The sequence below is a fragment of the Rhagoletis pomonella genome, unplaced genomic scaffold, assembly GCF_013731165.1.
Source record: "Rhagoletis pomonella isolate Grant_MI unplaced genomic scaffold, Rhpom_1.0 Rhpom_scaffold_00001, whole genome shotgun sequence".
Taxonomy (NCBI): Eukaryota; Metazoa; Arthropoda; class Insecta; order Diptera; family Tephritidae; genus Rhagoletis; species Rhagoletis pomonella.
In genome coordinates this window covers 57956287-57969974 of record NW_023458555.1, presented here as the reverse complement: position 1 = coordinate 57969974, position 13688 = coordinate 57956287, and the positions used below count along the sequence as shown (strand labels likewise).

At 33.4% G+C, this 13688-nt stretch overlaps 1 protein-coding gene across 8 annotated transcripts in view; it reads left to right on the top strand.

Moving 5' to 3' along the window:
- LOC118746592 (zinc finger protein 704-like) overlaps positions 1–13688 on the top strand; it is a 308567-nt gene that overhangs the window by 267427 nt on the left and 27452 nt on the right. For all 8 annotated transcript variants that reach the window (XM_036480435.1, XM_036480488.1, XM_036480475.1 and 5 more), the window contains one exon: positions 11628–11725. In XM_036480435.1, coding sequence (XP_036336328.1) covers positions 11628–11725 — 98 coding nt within the window. The remainder of the gene's footprint in view (positions 1–11627; positions 11726–13688) is intronic.

Genomic DNA, 13688 nt, shown 5'->3' with positions numbered 1-13688 from the left:
TTTACAACAAAAACACTACAATTAATGCCGAAGTTAACTTTTCCAATTTCGAAAAGTGTAGTACTAACTTGACACACGTAATTTTTATCACAAAAATTCTAAATTGCCAAAATGTATGTAATTATTTGCATCTGAAACCAATTTTCATAAAATGAAGCGATATAAAACCAAAACCTGGTTTCGTTCACTTGACTCAGCAGCCCAAATAGTGTTTTTGGCCTTGCAAAGGATGGATTGATGTTTCAGATGCAATACATACATATGAATATTATCTCCGATTCACGTCCGTTAACACGGGAGTTAAACTGTATCAGTGAATAATACCAAAAATAAAATATTTCATTTGAATGATATGAACAGAAATTGACTTTACTTTACTGTTGCGAGCATGATAAAAACATAACAATGTAAAACCATTGAGAGGCAGCCTGACGTTTGCCGGCAATATAATTTAAAACTCAAAACTGAAACTCACATGCACATTCTCATTTTCAATCTCAACCAGCAACAATTGTGAGCAATTTAATTTTTTTATTTTCAATTTTGTATGATTTTAAAATGCTTGCGAACGTCAGAAAAAAATGATGGCCGACGAATTGAGAGAATGAATTTACCTTGTAAGGTTTTTATCATGGTTGCGTGTTTATATATAAATGTATGTATGAATATATTTTTTACTCTTTGAAGTTTAAGTAAAATAATTATTAATTTAATCTCGAACTTAAAATATAAATTATTAGAGCCGTCAAAATTGTATGCAAATTCTCCTTCACGCAAATGCCCTTTTCCCGGGAGTAAAGACAGCAAAAGCACAACTTAGGACACCCATATACATATGTATGTACATATGATATAGATATGTATGGATGTATATACTTGGATATGTATAATATGTTTCACATTCAGTAGGTTAAGTGCTTTTTTCAATCATTTATGTTAGTTAAGCTTCAAACTCCCGAAAAGGAGTAATAAAGCGCACAGGAAGAAAAATCTGCGCACTTATTTCTTCAAAAGAGTCGTATATTTTCGAAAACCTCTTACCATAACAAAGACATAGATTTTTATATACAAGTACATATATATCTGCGCACTGAACTACAGCCACGCATGTAAATGTGTGTTCAAATGTTCACTTTGCATCAAGGCCAGACCAAGCGATTGGGACATTTACAAGGTGGTGTTCTTTAAATTTTTCTGATCGAATTGCAAGACAACACCACCCTGTCACTCCCAAACTGTACTTTTTGTCTAGACCGGTTCCTTGGGTACTGGTCGAAGGCTGACATTTTCGATGCAAGCAAATGTCCAATTCTGACCAGTCAAATTTTAACCAGTGAAGAACCAGTCCTTAACGGAAAATTGGCCGCCTTATTGGTGCAGGGTATGTATGTACACACATATGTTTGTTTTGTATTTTTATTAAATATGTGTATTTAGTAAATGCCCTCATACATATTTCTTACATACAAACATTTGCTATTTACAAAAATAACTCTGGTTTACAGCAAAAATGTTCTATAGATCCCACTATCCAATTCCTATAGAGAATTGCTCGTTGATTCCGAAAACTTTTTGAGTACTTGCATTTTACCGTTATTCAGCTTGAAAAAAGAGTGGTTTCACTTAATCACGTATATCTTACGAACTAATTGAATAGTCGTAATACGAGATACGGGAAATGAAATTAATAAAATTTTCCATAAACATATATACATCACTTTTCGATAGCCCTGATAGGTTTTGAGAACTTGGTTCGTAAGGTATACGTGATTAAGTGGAACCATTTTTTTTTAAAGATGAATAACGGTTATTTGCAAATATCTCGAAAACGTATCCATACAAAAAAAATTAACTCGATTTTCGGAATCAACGATTCTAGATACAAATTGGATAGTGGTATCCGGGGAACAAAAACAAAATTAAAATTTGTGATCCAGAGTAATCTTTGTTAAAATCTATGGAAATACTGCTGGTCTGTATCTTCATGTATTTATGTTGGGGGACATACAAAAATGTATCTGAAATTTCTATGGAATATAATCTAGAACCTTCTTTATTATATGTATGGTCTTATGTTGTCATAATGCGTATGTATGCACATACACGTGTAGTAGGTATTAGAAATAGCTCGACAAACAATTCCGAACTTGGAATTTTCACTTTTATTGAATATTATCTATACCCTGAAATGCAAACATATGTATGAGAAGTGATATACCTACTTACGTAGATGCATTCGCTGCTTTTTCCATCGGTGACCTAATTTATCGTTATTCCTAGCCCGCCAAGAAATGTGTCAGAAAACGCTCTCTTTCGCGTATATATTTCTTTTAGCTCTCACTACAATGTTTTCTCTTAATTGGTTTGCTCTTAAATACAAATCTAACTCTCTTAAATCAGCCCTCAGCACGCTTAGAATGGAAAAGCAGGATAGCCATTTTACGTACATAATAAACAACCCTCCTCGATGCATCTAGGAAATTTGTATGTCACATCCTGGACCTGCGCACTACTCCTTAAATAACTCCACATTGGCTGTAAATACATACATACAAATGTATGGGCATTTAAAGGATGTGTATTGTTACATTTACTCGGATATTCGCTTTTTCAGTATTTATTTGTATACTTTTGACCTATTTTCAATAATATCGTTCTGTATGTTTCGGTCATCAAATTAAGAGTTGGAGTTATGTATGATTCATAAGATTCATTCATTACAAGCACAGCTTGGTGATATACTATTTACTTATAATGCGTTCTTCAAAAAGACCCACCCTTTTAGGCTCCAGATTTGTGCAAAGGTTTATTCAGTCTTATTAGTTAGTTCGAATAAAACATTTTTTCGTTCTTCGATGATCCTAGATTGACTAAGTAGCCTTGAAACGTTGGCATTGGAAACATCTCTAGTCCATACCATTTGATTTTGAAACCGTCATCTTACACGGTTAAAAATTTCGGTTTTAATTTTAAACTTTTTGGACTACATATATGACCAAACTAAATTCAGTTTCAAATACAAACCTTCCAAGTTTATAAAAAAGAGAGCACATATGTTGGGTTTAGAATTTAAACAATTCGGTTTAAATGTTAAACCCAAACATTTTCATAATTAAGAATAAAAAAAACAAAACAATCTTAAATTTCATGCTCCGTCTGGTTGGGATTGAACCCGGACAGCCTTGGTAGAAACCAATTGTATCAAGCATCTTTGCACACTCAGCTACAGCCACGCATGTAAATGTGCTTTCATATGTTGAGTTTGAATCAACACCACAATTCGCTGTGCAAACATATTCTATTTCGGTTTAGATTTTAAACCAAAGTTTCTATATTTGAAACCTAGAAACTAGAATTAAAACATTTTGGTTTGATTTTTAAACCACGAACTTTTTGGGCTAAAATTTAAACCAGAATATATTAAAAATTGCGTAAAACTATTGACTGGTTTAAAAAGTAGACTAGAAAAGTTTAAAAAAGGCAGTAGTCCCAGCGCGGTTTAAAAATTAAACCCAAATTTTTGACCGTGTATCGAAAAACTTGGAAAGTTTTTTCAATTAAATTCAATTGAGAATGTGGCTATAGTTTGTTCGATTTTCTATACATATCAACAATGATTATACACATAAATAATATTTAAATAAGGTCCCGCCGATTACACCTGGCCTGGGGCTCGACCCGGCTCTCGGCGACTCTGTTCTTTGTAACTGCAAAGAATATTATTTTCCATTGTACAAACTTTTCTTCATTGTGACCACACTTTAATCTAGAAGCGCTTTTACAAATATAAGTTTTTCAACCCTTCGCCGCTTCAAAATATGACTGCGGAGCACTCGGATGATAGGTCTAACACGTTTACATGTACATTTTGATATTAAAATAAACTCTGAAAGGATAATATAAAGATTCGCAAAAAGAGTAAATCACAAAATTGAATATGCAATTTAAATAATCGAAGTTTTGAATAATTTTTTTAGATAACTCCATACTTTATTCGACAAACATTAGGGGAGCTCACGTTGATTAGCATTTTAGGTGTCAGCACCTAGCAGTCTATGTAGCATATGTTTTGTTGCTTTTCCAACAACGAAATGTGTGCTAGACTTCTACGTAGCAACTTTACACCTAAAATGACACGCAAAGTGAGTACCCCAATTGTAAGTAAAAAATATTTATATTGACCGCTTCTGTTATTCGATCAACTTCACCAGCAAAAGGTAAAAAGTTTTGGCATCAATTTATGAGGGTAGAACCATTTACAAACGCATTCAGTTAGAAGTAACCAACCACTTAAGCAATGAAGTGGAAATGACTTATGCCACTTTCAAAATATAAGGCTCATATATTGCTTAAATAAACACAATAGAGCTGCTCAGGATATTGTGGATATGGTCTGAGGTTTGCATTTGCAAATTGTATGCTTGCTACCATTTAAACCGTTTACATTTTATTGTTGTGAGTTTGCAAATGCACCGAAATATGCAAATGCAAGATCATATGCACAAGATCCTGAACAGCCCTAATGTACAATTTTCATCTTGTTATTTTTACAAGAAAACATGAATTTTATATTACAGGTGCCTCTATCCTGTAAATGGACCTTGCGTCAGATTCACAAAATGAAACTACCTAAGTCGAAGTAAAACAAAATTATTTTGCAAACTATCCATAGTGGTTACCTTCGACAGGGCAGCACTATCGTTAGTCGCGATAGTTTGCCGCATACTTCGCTAATGAGAATATCTGTATGTTTATCGTATTTGGGTTGGTAATCCATGCCACAGTCGCAGTTAAAATCAATACCCAAATGACAGAATGACTTCGAAAATGTTTATATGTACCATTTATTTAATTTTTCCCCTTTCACGGAAAAATATTGGCATTGAGCCAAAATTACTCTGTCACCTTCAAAAATTAGTCAAAAATAGTGTTCTTCTATAAAACATGTAAAATCCACCGCATTTGTTCCAAAAAAAAAATTGTTCGTATGTTTTATACTATTTACTATAATAATAGATTGGCGTTTACACATATGTTAGCGTTTGGCCGAGCTTCTCCTCCGACTTGTGGTGTGCGCCTTGATGTCACACAAAGCGGAGGGACCTACAGTTTTACGCCGACTCCGAACGGCGATTGTATTTTTATGAGATGCTGTTTTTCATGGCAGAAATACACTCGGAGGTTTGCCATTGCCTGCCGAGGGACGACCGCTGTTAAGAACAAACCTTTTTCTATACTACTACTGTACTAATATTATTGATTTTGAGAAGAGAAATACGAATCCACTGTTCAAAAATCGAAAAAAATTTAATACCTCAATTAAAATAATGCATTTTTTATTGCAAACTTTTTTATTTGCATGCTGCTGTGCATAATTCTCACAATTTGTGGATTTTGCTTGTTTTTTCGAAGAACACTATTTTCCCCCAATTTTTTTAAGGTCAAGGAGTAATTATTGCTGAATGCCAATATTTTTCCGTGAAAGGGAATTACATTAGCTTTCAAATACATTTTGTTTCATATTAAAATGTTGCTTCTGTAGGTCCCTCCCCTTTGTGTGACAACATCAAGGCGCACGCCACAAATCGGAGGGAAGCTCGGCCAAACACTAACATATGTGTAAGCGCCAATCTATTATTATTATTGTTATTATGTATGGTACATACATACATACATATATTTCTCAAAATTATATACCTATTCTATACCTATGTGAAATGACGCTGTGAATTTTTCTATGTAAACGTGTCCATAGTTAGGTATGAAATATCGTCGATAGTATCGATATTCATGTATTGTCGATACGTGATTCACTATCGATACTATCGATAGTGCCATCGATAGCTTGCCACCACTCCTTTGCCCTCTATCGTACTCTATAGCAAAACACCTTATTTCATACTGTCTATGTACATTAGATTGCATCACTCCCCATACAAAAAAAAAAATCGGTACTATTTTTCCATTGGAATTATAAAATCTATTATTTTTTAAGACGTTGGTATAGGAAAAACCTGAATAACTGAACCTAAACTCTTCCGATTTAGGCTTAAGAGGTGTCATTGGAAAGGTATTTTCTCACCCTTTTTATTTCATTGCTAATAAACTCATTCAAAGGATGGAAGAGAAAGGTAGGACGAACGAACGTCATTCAAAGTTGAATTAAGATCTGTTGGTATTCGAAAAAACAAGAGGGACACGAATGACGTTTTTTTTTGGCCAGAAATAAAAACAGTGTGAAAATATCTTTCTGCTGATAAGTCTTAATCAGAACATTTTTGGCCCAGTTATTCAAGTTTTTCGTAAACCAGTCTTTGAAAAAAGTAAAGACAGCATCAAAAATCTCATTCTTACGATTCCGAAAAGTTCTTTAAGAAACTATTTTTATTCATAAAAAACTCCATTTTTGGAGGTATTTTCAAATCGGTCCAGCTCGCTTAAATCTTAATATTTTTCCGAAATATTTTGGTGGATGCCTTAAAATATAATAAGTTTTGTAATCCCGGCGGAAAACCCGTAACTTTTTTTGGTGATGCAGTCTAATGTACATATGTATATACTAGACAATGCCCGCTTGCTTCGCAGCGCCAAATAAGATCTTTTGCGTTGGCCAATACAAAAATAGCGTTTAGAAGCAAAAGCGGTCTGTAAAGTAAACATTTATAGTTTCAAATGAAACGAATAAAGAGCAGAATCCTCCTCACACATAGGCCAAGAATAGTAGTGCTTTGAAATACTAATCCCTTTCGATGTCATAAGTTTTACCGATGGTCTTATTTCCACCTGGGAGATCTCTGCGAAGCGTGCGTAATATTCTTCTGTAATCTTGCAGCTTCAACATTGGTCCGTGAACCAGTTTTCAGTTATAGGAGGCCCAAGAAAATCCCCGCCTCGCAAGGTATAACCTCCGACAATTTTACTGGTTTTTGAGTTTACCCCGAACAACGAAAACGGCTATTATTTTGTGTATGTAGTACATTAGAGTGGTCCAAAGAAAAATTTTCCAAGACAATGTTTGGGGCACCTTCCAAAATTTTTTTTTGCCGAAAGAGGTGCTGGTACCAAACCTTACGTTTCTATGTATACATTTAGAAGTTGCTCATGGTGCACATATCTTACTGTAAAAGTATTGTGTATATATATTAATCAAAGAATTGGTTAAGTAACCTAAGAACATTTCAAATTTAAATAATCTAAAAAAATATCACAAGTTTCAGTTGTCATGGCAACAGTACCTTTTTATAAAAATCACCAATATTTTTGTTAGTTTCGCAGCGATCCGAAAGCGCATTTCAAGGCCATTGAGCACCCTGTATTAGTTGCAGTAGAAAACTGAAAGTTGTTATAGATATTACAAATGTTAAAAGGAAAAAACTAACGGGGTACCCCGTTTTCTAGAATGAAAATTTTTTCCCCTTACCAAAATTGGTCCACTTTAATGTATATATATATATGTTTCGAATGCAAAAAAAATCATCAGAGAGTAATAATCGTTTCGAATTTGCATTAAAAAAATCGGTTCATAAATCTACCAAGCGGGTCTATTTTTTGGAAACGTATTTTCCATCATGCTGGTAGCTCACATTTGGAATTTAAAACAAATCGGTTCATAAATACGATTTTTATAAATAAATCGACTCCAGTGCCACCTAGTGGCTCTATTTTTTGCATACATATTTCTTATCATAGAGGTAGCAGACGTTTTGAATTTGAACGAAATCGGTTGATAAATACGGCTTTTATAAATAACTCGACCCCAGCGCCCCCTAGCTTTTGAGTTGACTCCGAACAACGAAAACGGCTATTGTTTTATATATATAGATTTGCTTATGAAATAAATGAGGGTTCAAGCCAGTTGGATGCTAGTAGGATATTGATAACTACATTCATCTCGAACTTTATCGGTGAATCGTTTTAGATGTTCAGGTAATTTAACCTTATTTGACAAGTTGATCCCAATGTTCTATATCCGTCACTCGTTCGGAAGCTGCGTAAAACTGAAGGTCCTTCATTTATAGCCAGACCATAAACTGGAGGAAAAAAAGTTTAATCGCAAAAATATTATTAGTATGTATATTAGCGTGGGCCGAAAATCCGTTTTTTAGAATTTTGATTGGTAATAGCAAAAATATGGTTCACTTTTACTTGAACTTTGATGGACTTGGGCGAGCCTAGGATATTGATCAAAAAATTCTAAATTTCACATAAATTTTTTTTAAAGCATAATGAATCATGTTTTTGGTATTACCAATCAAAATTCTAAAAAAGCGGATTTTCGGCCCACGCTAATGTATATGTACACATATATGTACGTATGTATTGCATGAAATACTTATAAATATTTAAATAAGTATGTACATACATCCATGCATAACATCCTCTGCACGAAATCAGGTCAACGGTGCAATATAGGAACGCCCAACCAGACACAAGGCAAGCGGGACCTTAAGAATTTGCTGAGTGCATTATGTACATATGCGCCCGCATGTACATAGTATGAAATTAAGTAAATATATGCATATATACATATGTACATATATACATACATATGTATGTACATACTTCTGCTTGTTTTGGTGAATTACATACCTGTGGATATGTTTCTACATATGTATGTAAATCAAAGGTTAAAACAAACACTTCGTAATTCGTAAATGTCTGATCGAAATTATATGCATACATGCATACATACATATGTATGTATGTAGATATGTATCGATAGTTTGCCACTCTAGTATGTATACATATACGTAAATATATTTACTATCCCTACAAGATTTGTGTGATGGAAACTAACACGTTCTCATTTATCTTACCAACACATTTGCAAATTTCGCGTTGGTTAAAAAGAGACCATTAAATAACGCCATAAGTTGGAGGAAGACGGAAGATCATATGTACACAAATGTTTACATCAGATTTTTCACACTGCCCTTTAAAATTTGATAGAAACTTGTAGGTAGCCAGTGACAGAAATCTCTATCAGTCTTGCCACTCAAATAATTTGTCAAATGATAGTCACTGTTCTTGCAGGGTATCCTATGCAAAATGCAATTGACCTAGTAAAATTTCTATGTGTTAGGCGTAAATACATAAAGCAGTGAACCCTCTACTTGCCACTTGCCATCATCTTACTTTTGAATTGTCTCCTTGGCATGTTTGTCCTCGTTCTCGTTTGCCTTCATTTTTACTCTATGCACTTCAATTTTGCTTAGTGTTACAAGGATACGCCAAAATATTAATGCTACAAGTACACTGTACTCTTTCCAGTGCCCTGCACCATGCCTCACTTGGCCACCTCGCCAACTTACCCCACATTAAATCTACATACATATATATACATATATACTATGTTGCATATGCACTTTGTCCATGCTTATACCTATGTACATATCCAAGCATGCATAGATATGAATGTACATGATGGACTCGTTTTGAAGTCGCGATTTATACATCGCCCTTCGTGTTATCATCCCGGCTAGCGGTGTTTTCACTTAGCACACCAATACATTCGAAGTTGGAGCCGGCACGGCGCCGGTCGTAGATTTCACTTGGCAGTCCTAACGGATATTACGGCTCGTTTTCGCGCGCGATTCTAATATGTAACAGTGATTAAAAGCTTGATATCAGTGTCCACACTCGCCTACCACTTCTTCGGTTAAAGTAATTAACTCATTAAAGCTATCAGCAAGCTTTGTTGCGTGAAACAGAATGCGGGATCATTACAGACAAACAAGGCCATCCAGCCTCAGAGTAGGGAACCATATACTAAAATTTCTTTTGATAACTTGAATAATCTTGGTTTACATACATACGTATATATGTATTAGGGTAATCCCTAAAAATATGGAAGTCTAAATTTAGTATCGGACAACCCTTTATTTTATTCTATGTACAAAATAAGAACTTCAAAGAATATTTCAAAATTTCAATACAATTTTTAGATGTGAAAAAATTTAAATCTGATAAATTTGGCATTTTATTGAAAATTTGCATAGTCATCGCCATTTGCCAGTCATCCTTTCTTGGAAATACTTTCAACATTTTTCAATTGTTAATTAACAATTAATATGTTGATATTATAAGGTTCAACCTAATACATATGTACATACAGCTGCGAGTAAAATAGTAGTACCAGAATTCAAAATGATGCTGTTTGTAACTTTTGTTTATTTATTTATTGTTAATAATTTTCATTTAAAGTAATTGTCGATCTTCATATATCAGAAACCGCATAAATAAAAATTTCAAAGCTTGCACAAAGTTCACAAAAACTGATTAAACTTAAAAAAAGCTCATGAAGTTTTGTAGCCCATTCAATTTTAATGCAAGGTTTAAGTCGCTAAAAATTACCGTTGATTTTTTAGATTTTTCGTTTGTCAACGGTGTTGAGCATTTTCTTCCATATAACGCATGAACAAAATTTATTTTTATATGGAAAAAAATGCGCAACACCCTTTACAAAAGAATTCTAAAAAATCAACAGTAATTTTTAGCGACTTGAAGCTTCAACAATAACTTTTGTAACCGGAAAAGTGTATTACCAAAAAATGTTACCAGTTCCCGTCACCGCGATTTTAAACACGTTGGCAGTGCAGTTAAATGTTCAACAATTCAACTACGAAAATTTGTGGAAATTCTGGCATTGCATATTTCACGGGGAAATATTTTGGGTTTACAAATTTACAGGGACTTTATTTACCGGTTACAAAATTTTTGTTATCAGCGTAGAATAGACCTGTCTGTGAACTCTGTGCAAGCTTTGAAACTTTTATTTACAAGTCTATTCTGTGCTGGTAACATAAATTTTGTAACCGGTAATTAAAGTGTCTGTCAATTTTTAAACCTTTTTCGCATTCTGTACTCTCTTGTAACCGGTAAATTTGGTTACCATCTCATAAGCTAGTAACAAAATATTGCCCCTTGAAATATGCAATACAGGAATTTCCACAAATCTTCATAGCTGAATTGCATAATATTTTCACTGCATTACCAACGTACCTAGAATCGCGGTGACAAGAAGTGGTAAGATTTTTTGGTAATAAAATTTTCCGGTCACAAAATCTTCGGTAACGTGCAGAATAGACCTGTTATGCGGTTTCTAATATATGTATGTAGATCGACATATATTTTAAATGAAAATTGTAAAAAATAAATAAATAAACAGAAGTTGCCAACAGCATTATTTTGAATTTTGCTGCTATTATTTTACTCGCATCTATATATATACATATATGTATATATTTTTCACTATAATATTTAAAATTTCATATATACAGTATCGGTCATATCTATAGCACGCCTTTTCAAAGTGATATTGTGTGCCACTTATGTTTATTTATCTATTTTTAAGAATTTTCAATTCTGAGAAAAAAGTTTGAAATTTAGGTGAAAATTTGTTGCACTTTTTTGAAGTTTTCTACAAATTGTTAAACTTGGATTTATATGGGGTTTGTTAGAGAAAGAACTGTATTTTAATTGAAAATTCTCAAAAATAAATAAATAAACATAAGTTGCACACAATATCACTTTGAAATGGCGTGCTATAGATATGGCCGATACTGTATGTATATGTATGTATAGCCTTTGGAAAAACTTCTAATCTTTAATTTTCTCTTTCTCCACAGACAAACAAATCCAGATTCAGATGTACCTGGAAAGGCTGCAAACACATAGAACACACAAACAAGAAAATCGAAAGACATATAAGAAATGTTCATCTTGGGTGAGTAAAGTTGCAATTTCATACATACATATGCATACACATAAATAAAGTAGGTATTATCATCCATCCCCATGTATGCAGATACATACATACATACATATGTATGTATATGGGCACACGTACACTTTCAAAACAAAAAGTTTCATTTTTTAATTTGTGGGCACACCTATGTTTTATGTATGATTCTATTCGTAATCTCTTAATAAATCGATAAATATAAGTGTAATTCATTTTCATCAAGTGCTTCAAAAGTTAGATGAGGAATAAACATTTAGATCGCACAAAACTACGCTGTGCAAGTTTAAATTTTGAGCAAAGATTTTGAAAGTTGAACTCACTTAATTAAACGCTCGAAATTCAATAGTATCCCCCGTTTTACCAGATTTTTTTATTTGATATTTATTTTTTTATTTTATAAATTACTCCCTCAGTTTTGAAGTTATTTTACTAAAATTTTGCACATAACGGGTTTTTAATATTACCTTAATTATTGCGCAAAATTATCGAAATAGGTTCACTTTAACATATAGCTCCAACACAACTGATGACTCAGATTTGTATTTTTGCGCTATAACTGTAATTGCATATACGAATAAAAAAATGTATGCGTGCAATATGTTAAAATGAACCTATACTAAATTTGTACCTGCTTAATTGGAGGAGTTATAACACAAAACAACGTCTCTAAACAATCAGTTGTATGCGAGCTAGAGGTTATAGTGAACCGACTTTGATGATTTTAAGAGATAGTGAAGGAAATATTCAAATACAATCGTGTTCAAAATTTTCGTAAAATATCTTAAAAAATTAGGGAGTTTTTTATAAAATAGTTAATTAAAATATAACTCCTTAAATGTAATAAAATTTAAAGGCTCCAATTAAGTATGTAGAGACAACTATCAGAGTCTTTGTCAAAAAAAAGTTGATTTGATACCCTGCTCGAAATATTCTGACTAAAAGAAGGCGCATCATTAAAAATAGTAAATCGGGGTTTTTACACACTTCTAGAACAAAAATTTTAAGCATTTTACAGGTATATTGTAACGATATATGGACTAGTAGTTACACAAAGATTTAGATCGTTTCGACGTATTTTCCAAATGTGCCTTCAATTAAGATGTTTTTGGTACAAAAATTACGCTCAAGATCGCACAATATTTTATCTTTAAAGATTGGTTTGTTCTTAAAGCACACCTCTGGCTAAGGTATAAAATTATTCGTAATTGTTTGTAGAATACAAAACGTACTTAAAAAGTTTTTAGAATAAAATACTTCAAAACCTATAACGCGATAAACCGACTTTTCGATTGCAAGCGAATTGGCAAGAACTTATGGTCTGATTTTGGCAACTTAACGTAACTTACAGGCTTTCACTTAAAAATTCTCTTAAATGGATGTTGCTTATAATCACGATTGAGAGAATACAAAGGTTGCGCCGATCTCGGACCGCTATTCCTCTCTTAACGAATTTGACATAATCGTTGTCTGCATGACGTCACACTTGTGCAACCTGTTTACGTTTTCCTTGCAACATTTTTTCTTATTCTTCCATTCTTGCTCACGTTTTGGCATTTCTCTCTCGCAATTGCACCAGTGTGACGTCACACAAAAGTTATTCTCAAAAATCCTCTCTGATCGGCGCAATCTTGTATTCTATCATTCTTGGCTTATAATTGAACAGCCGAAACTTAACGTAACTTAATGCCACGTTGAAATCTGTTTCGTTTTGATTTCCTAAGTTCTAAGTTCCGTTAAGTTAAGTTAAGTTGCTATAATCAGGCTTTTAGAATAGGTGTGAAGTCGAAAGCTACAGGCATTTATCAAGCAGGAAGATTTTACGTCTTTTATGTACATGCATACGTTGGGGCTTGTTCGAGATGCAATCCCAACCACTGGGTTGCATGATTGGTTTAAATCACGATTGAGAGAATACAAAGGTTGCGCCGATCTCGGACCGCTATTC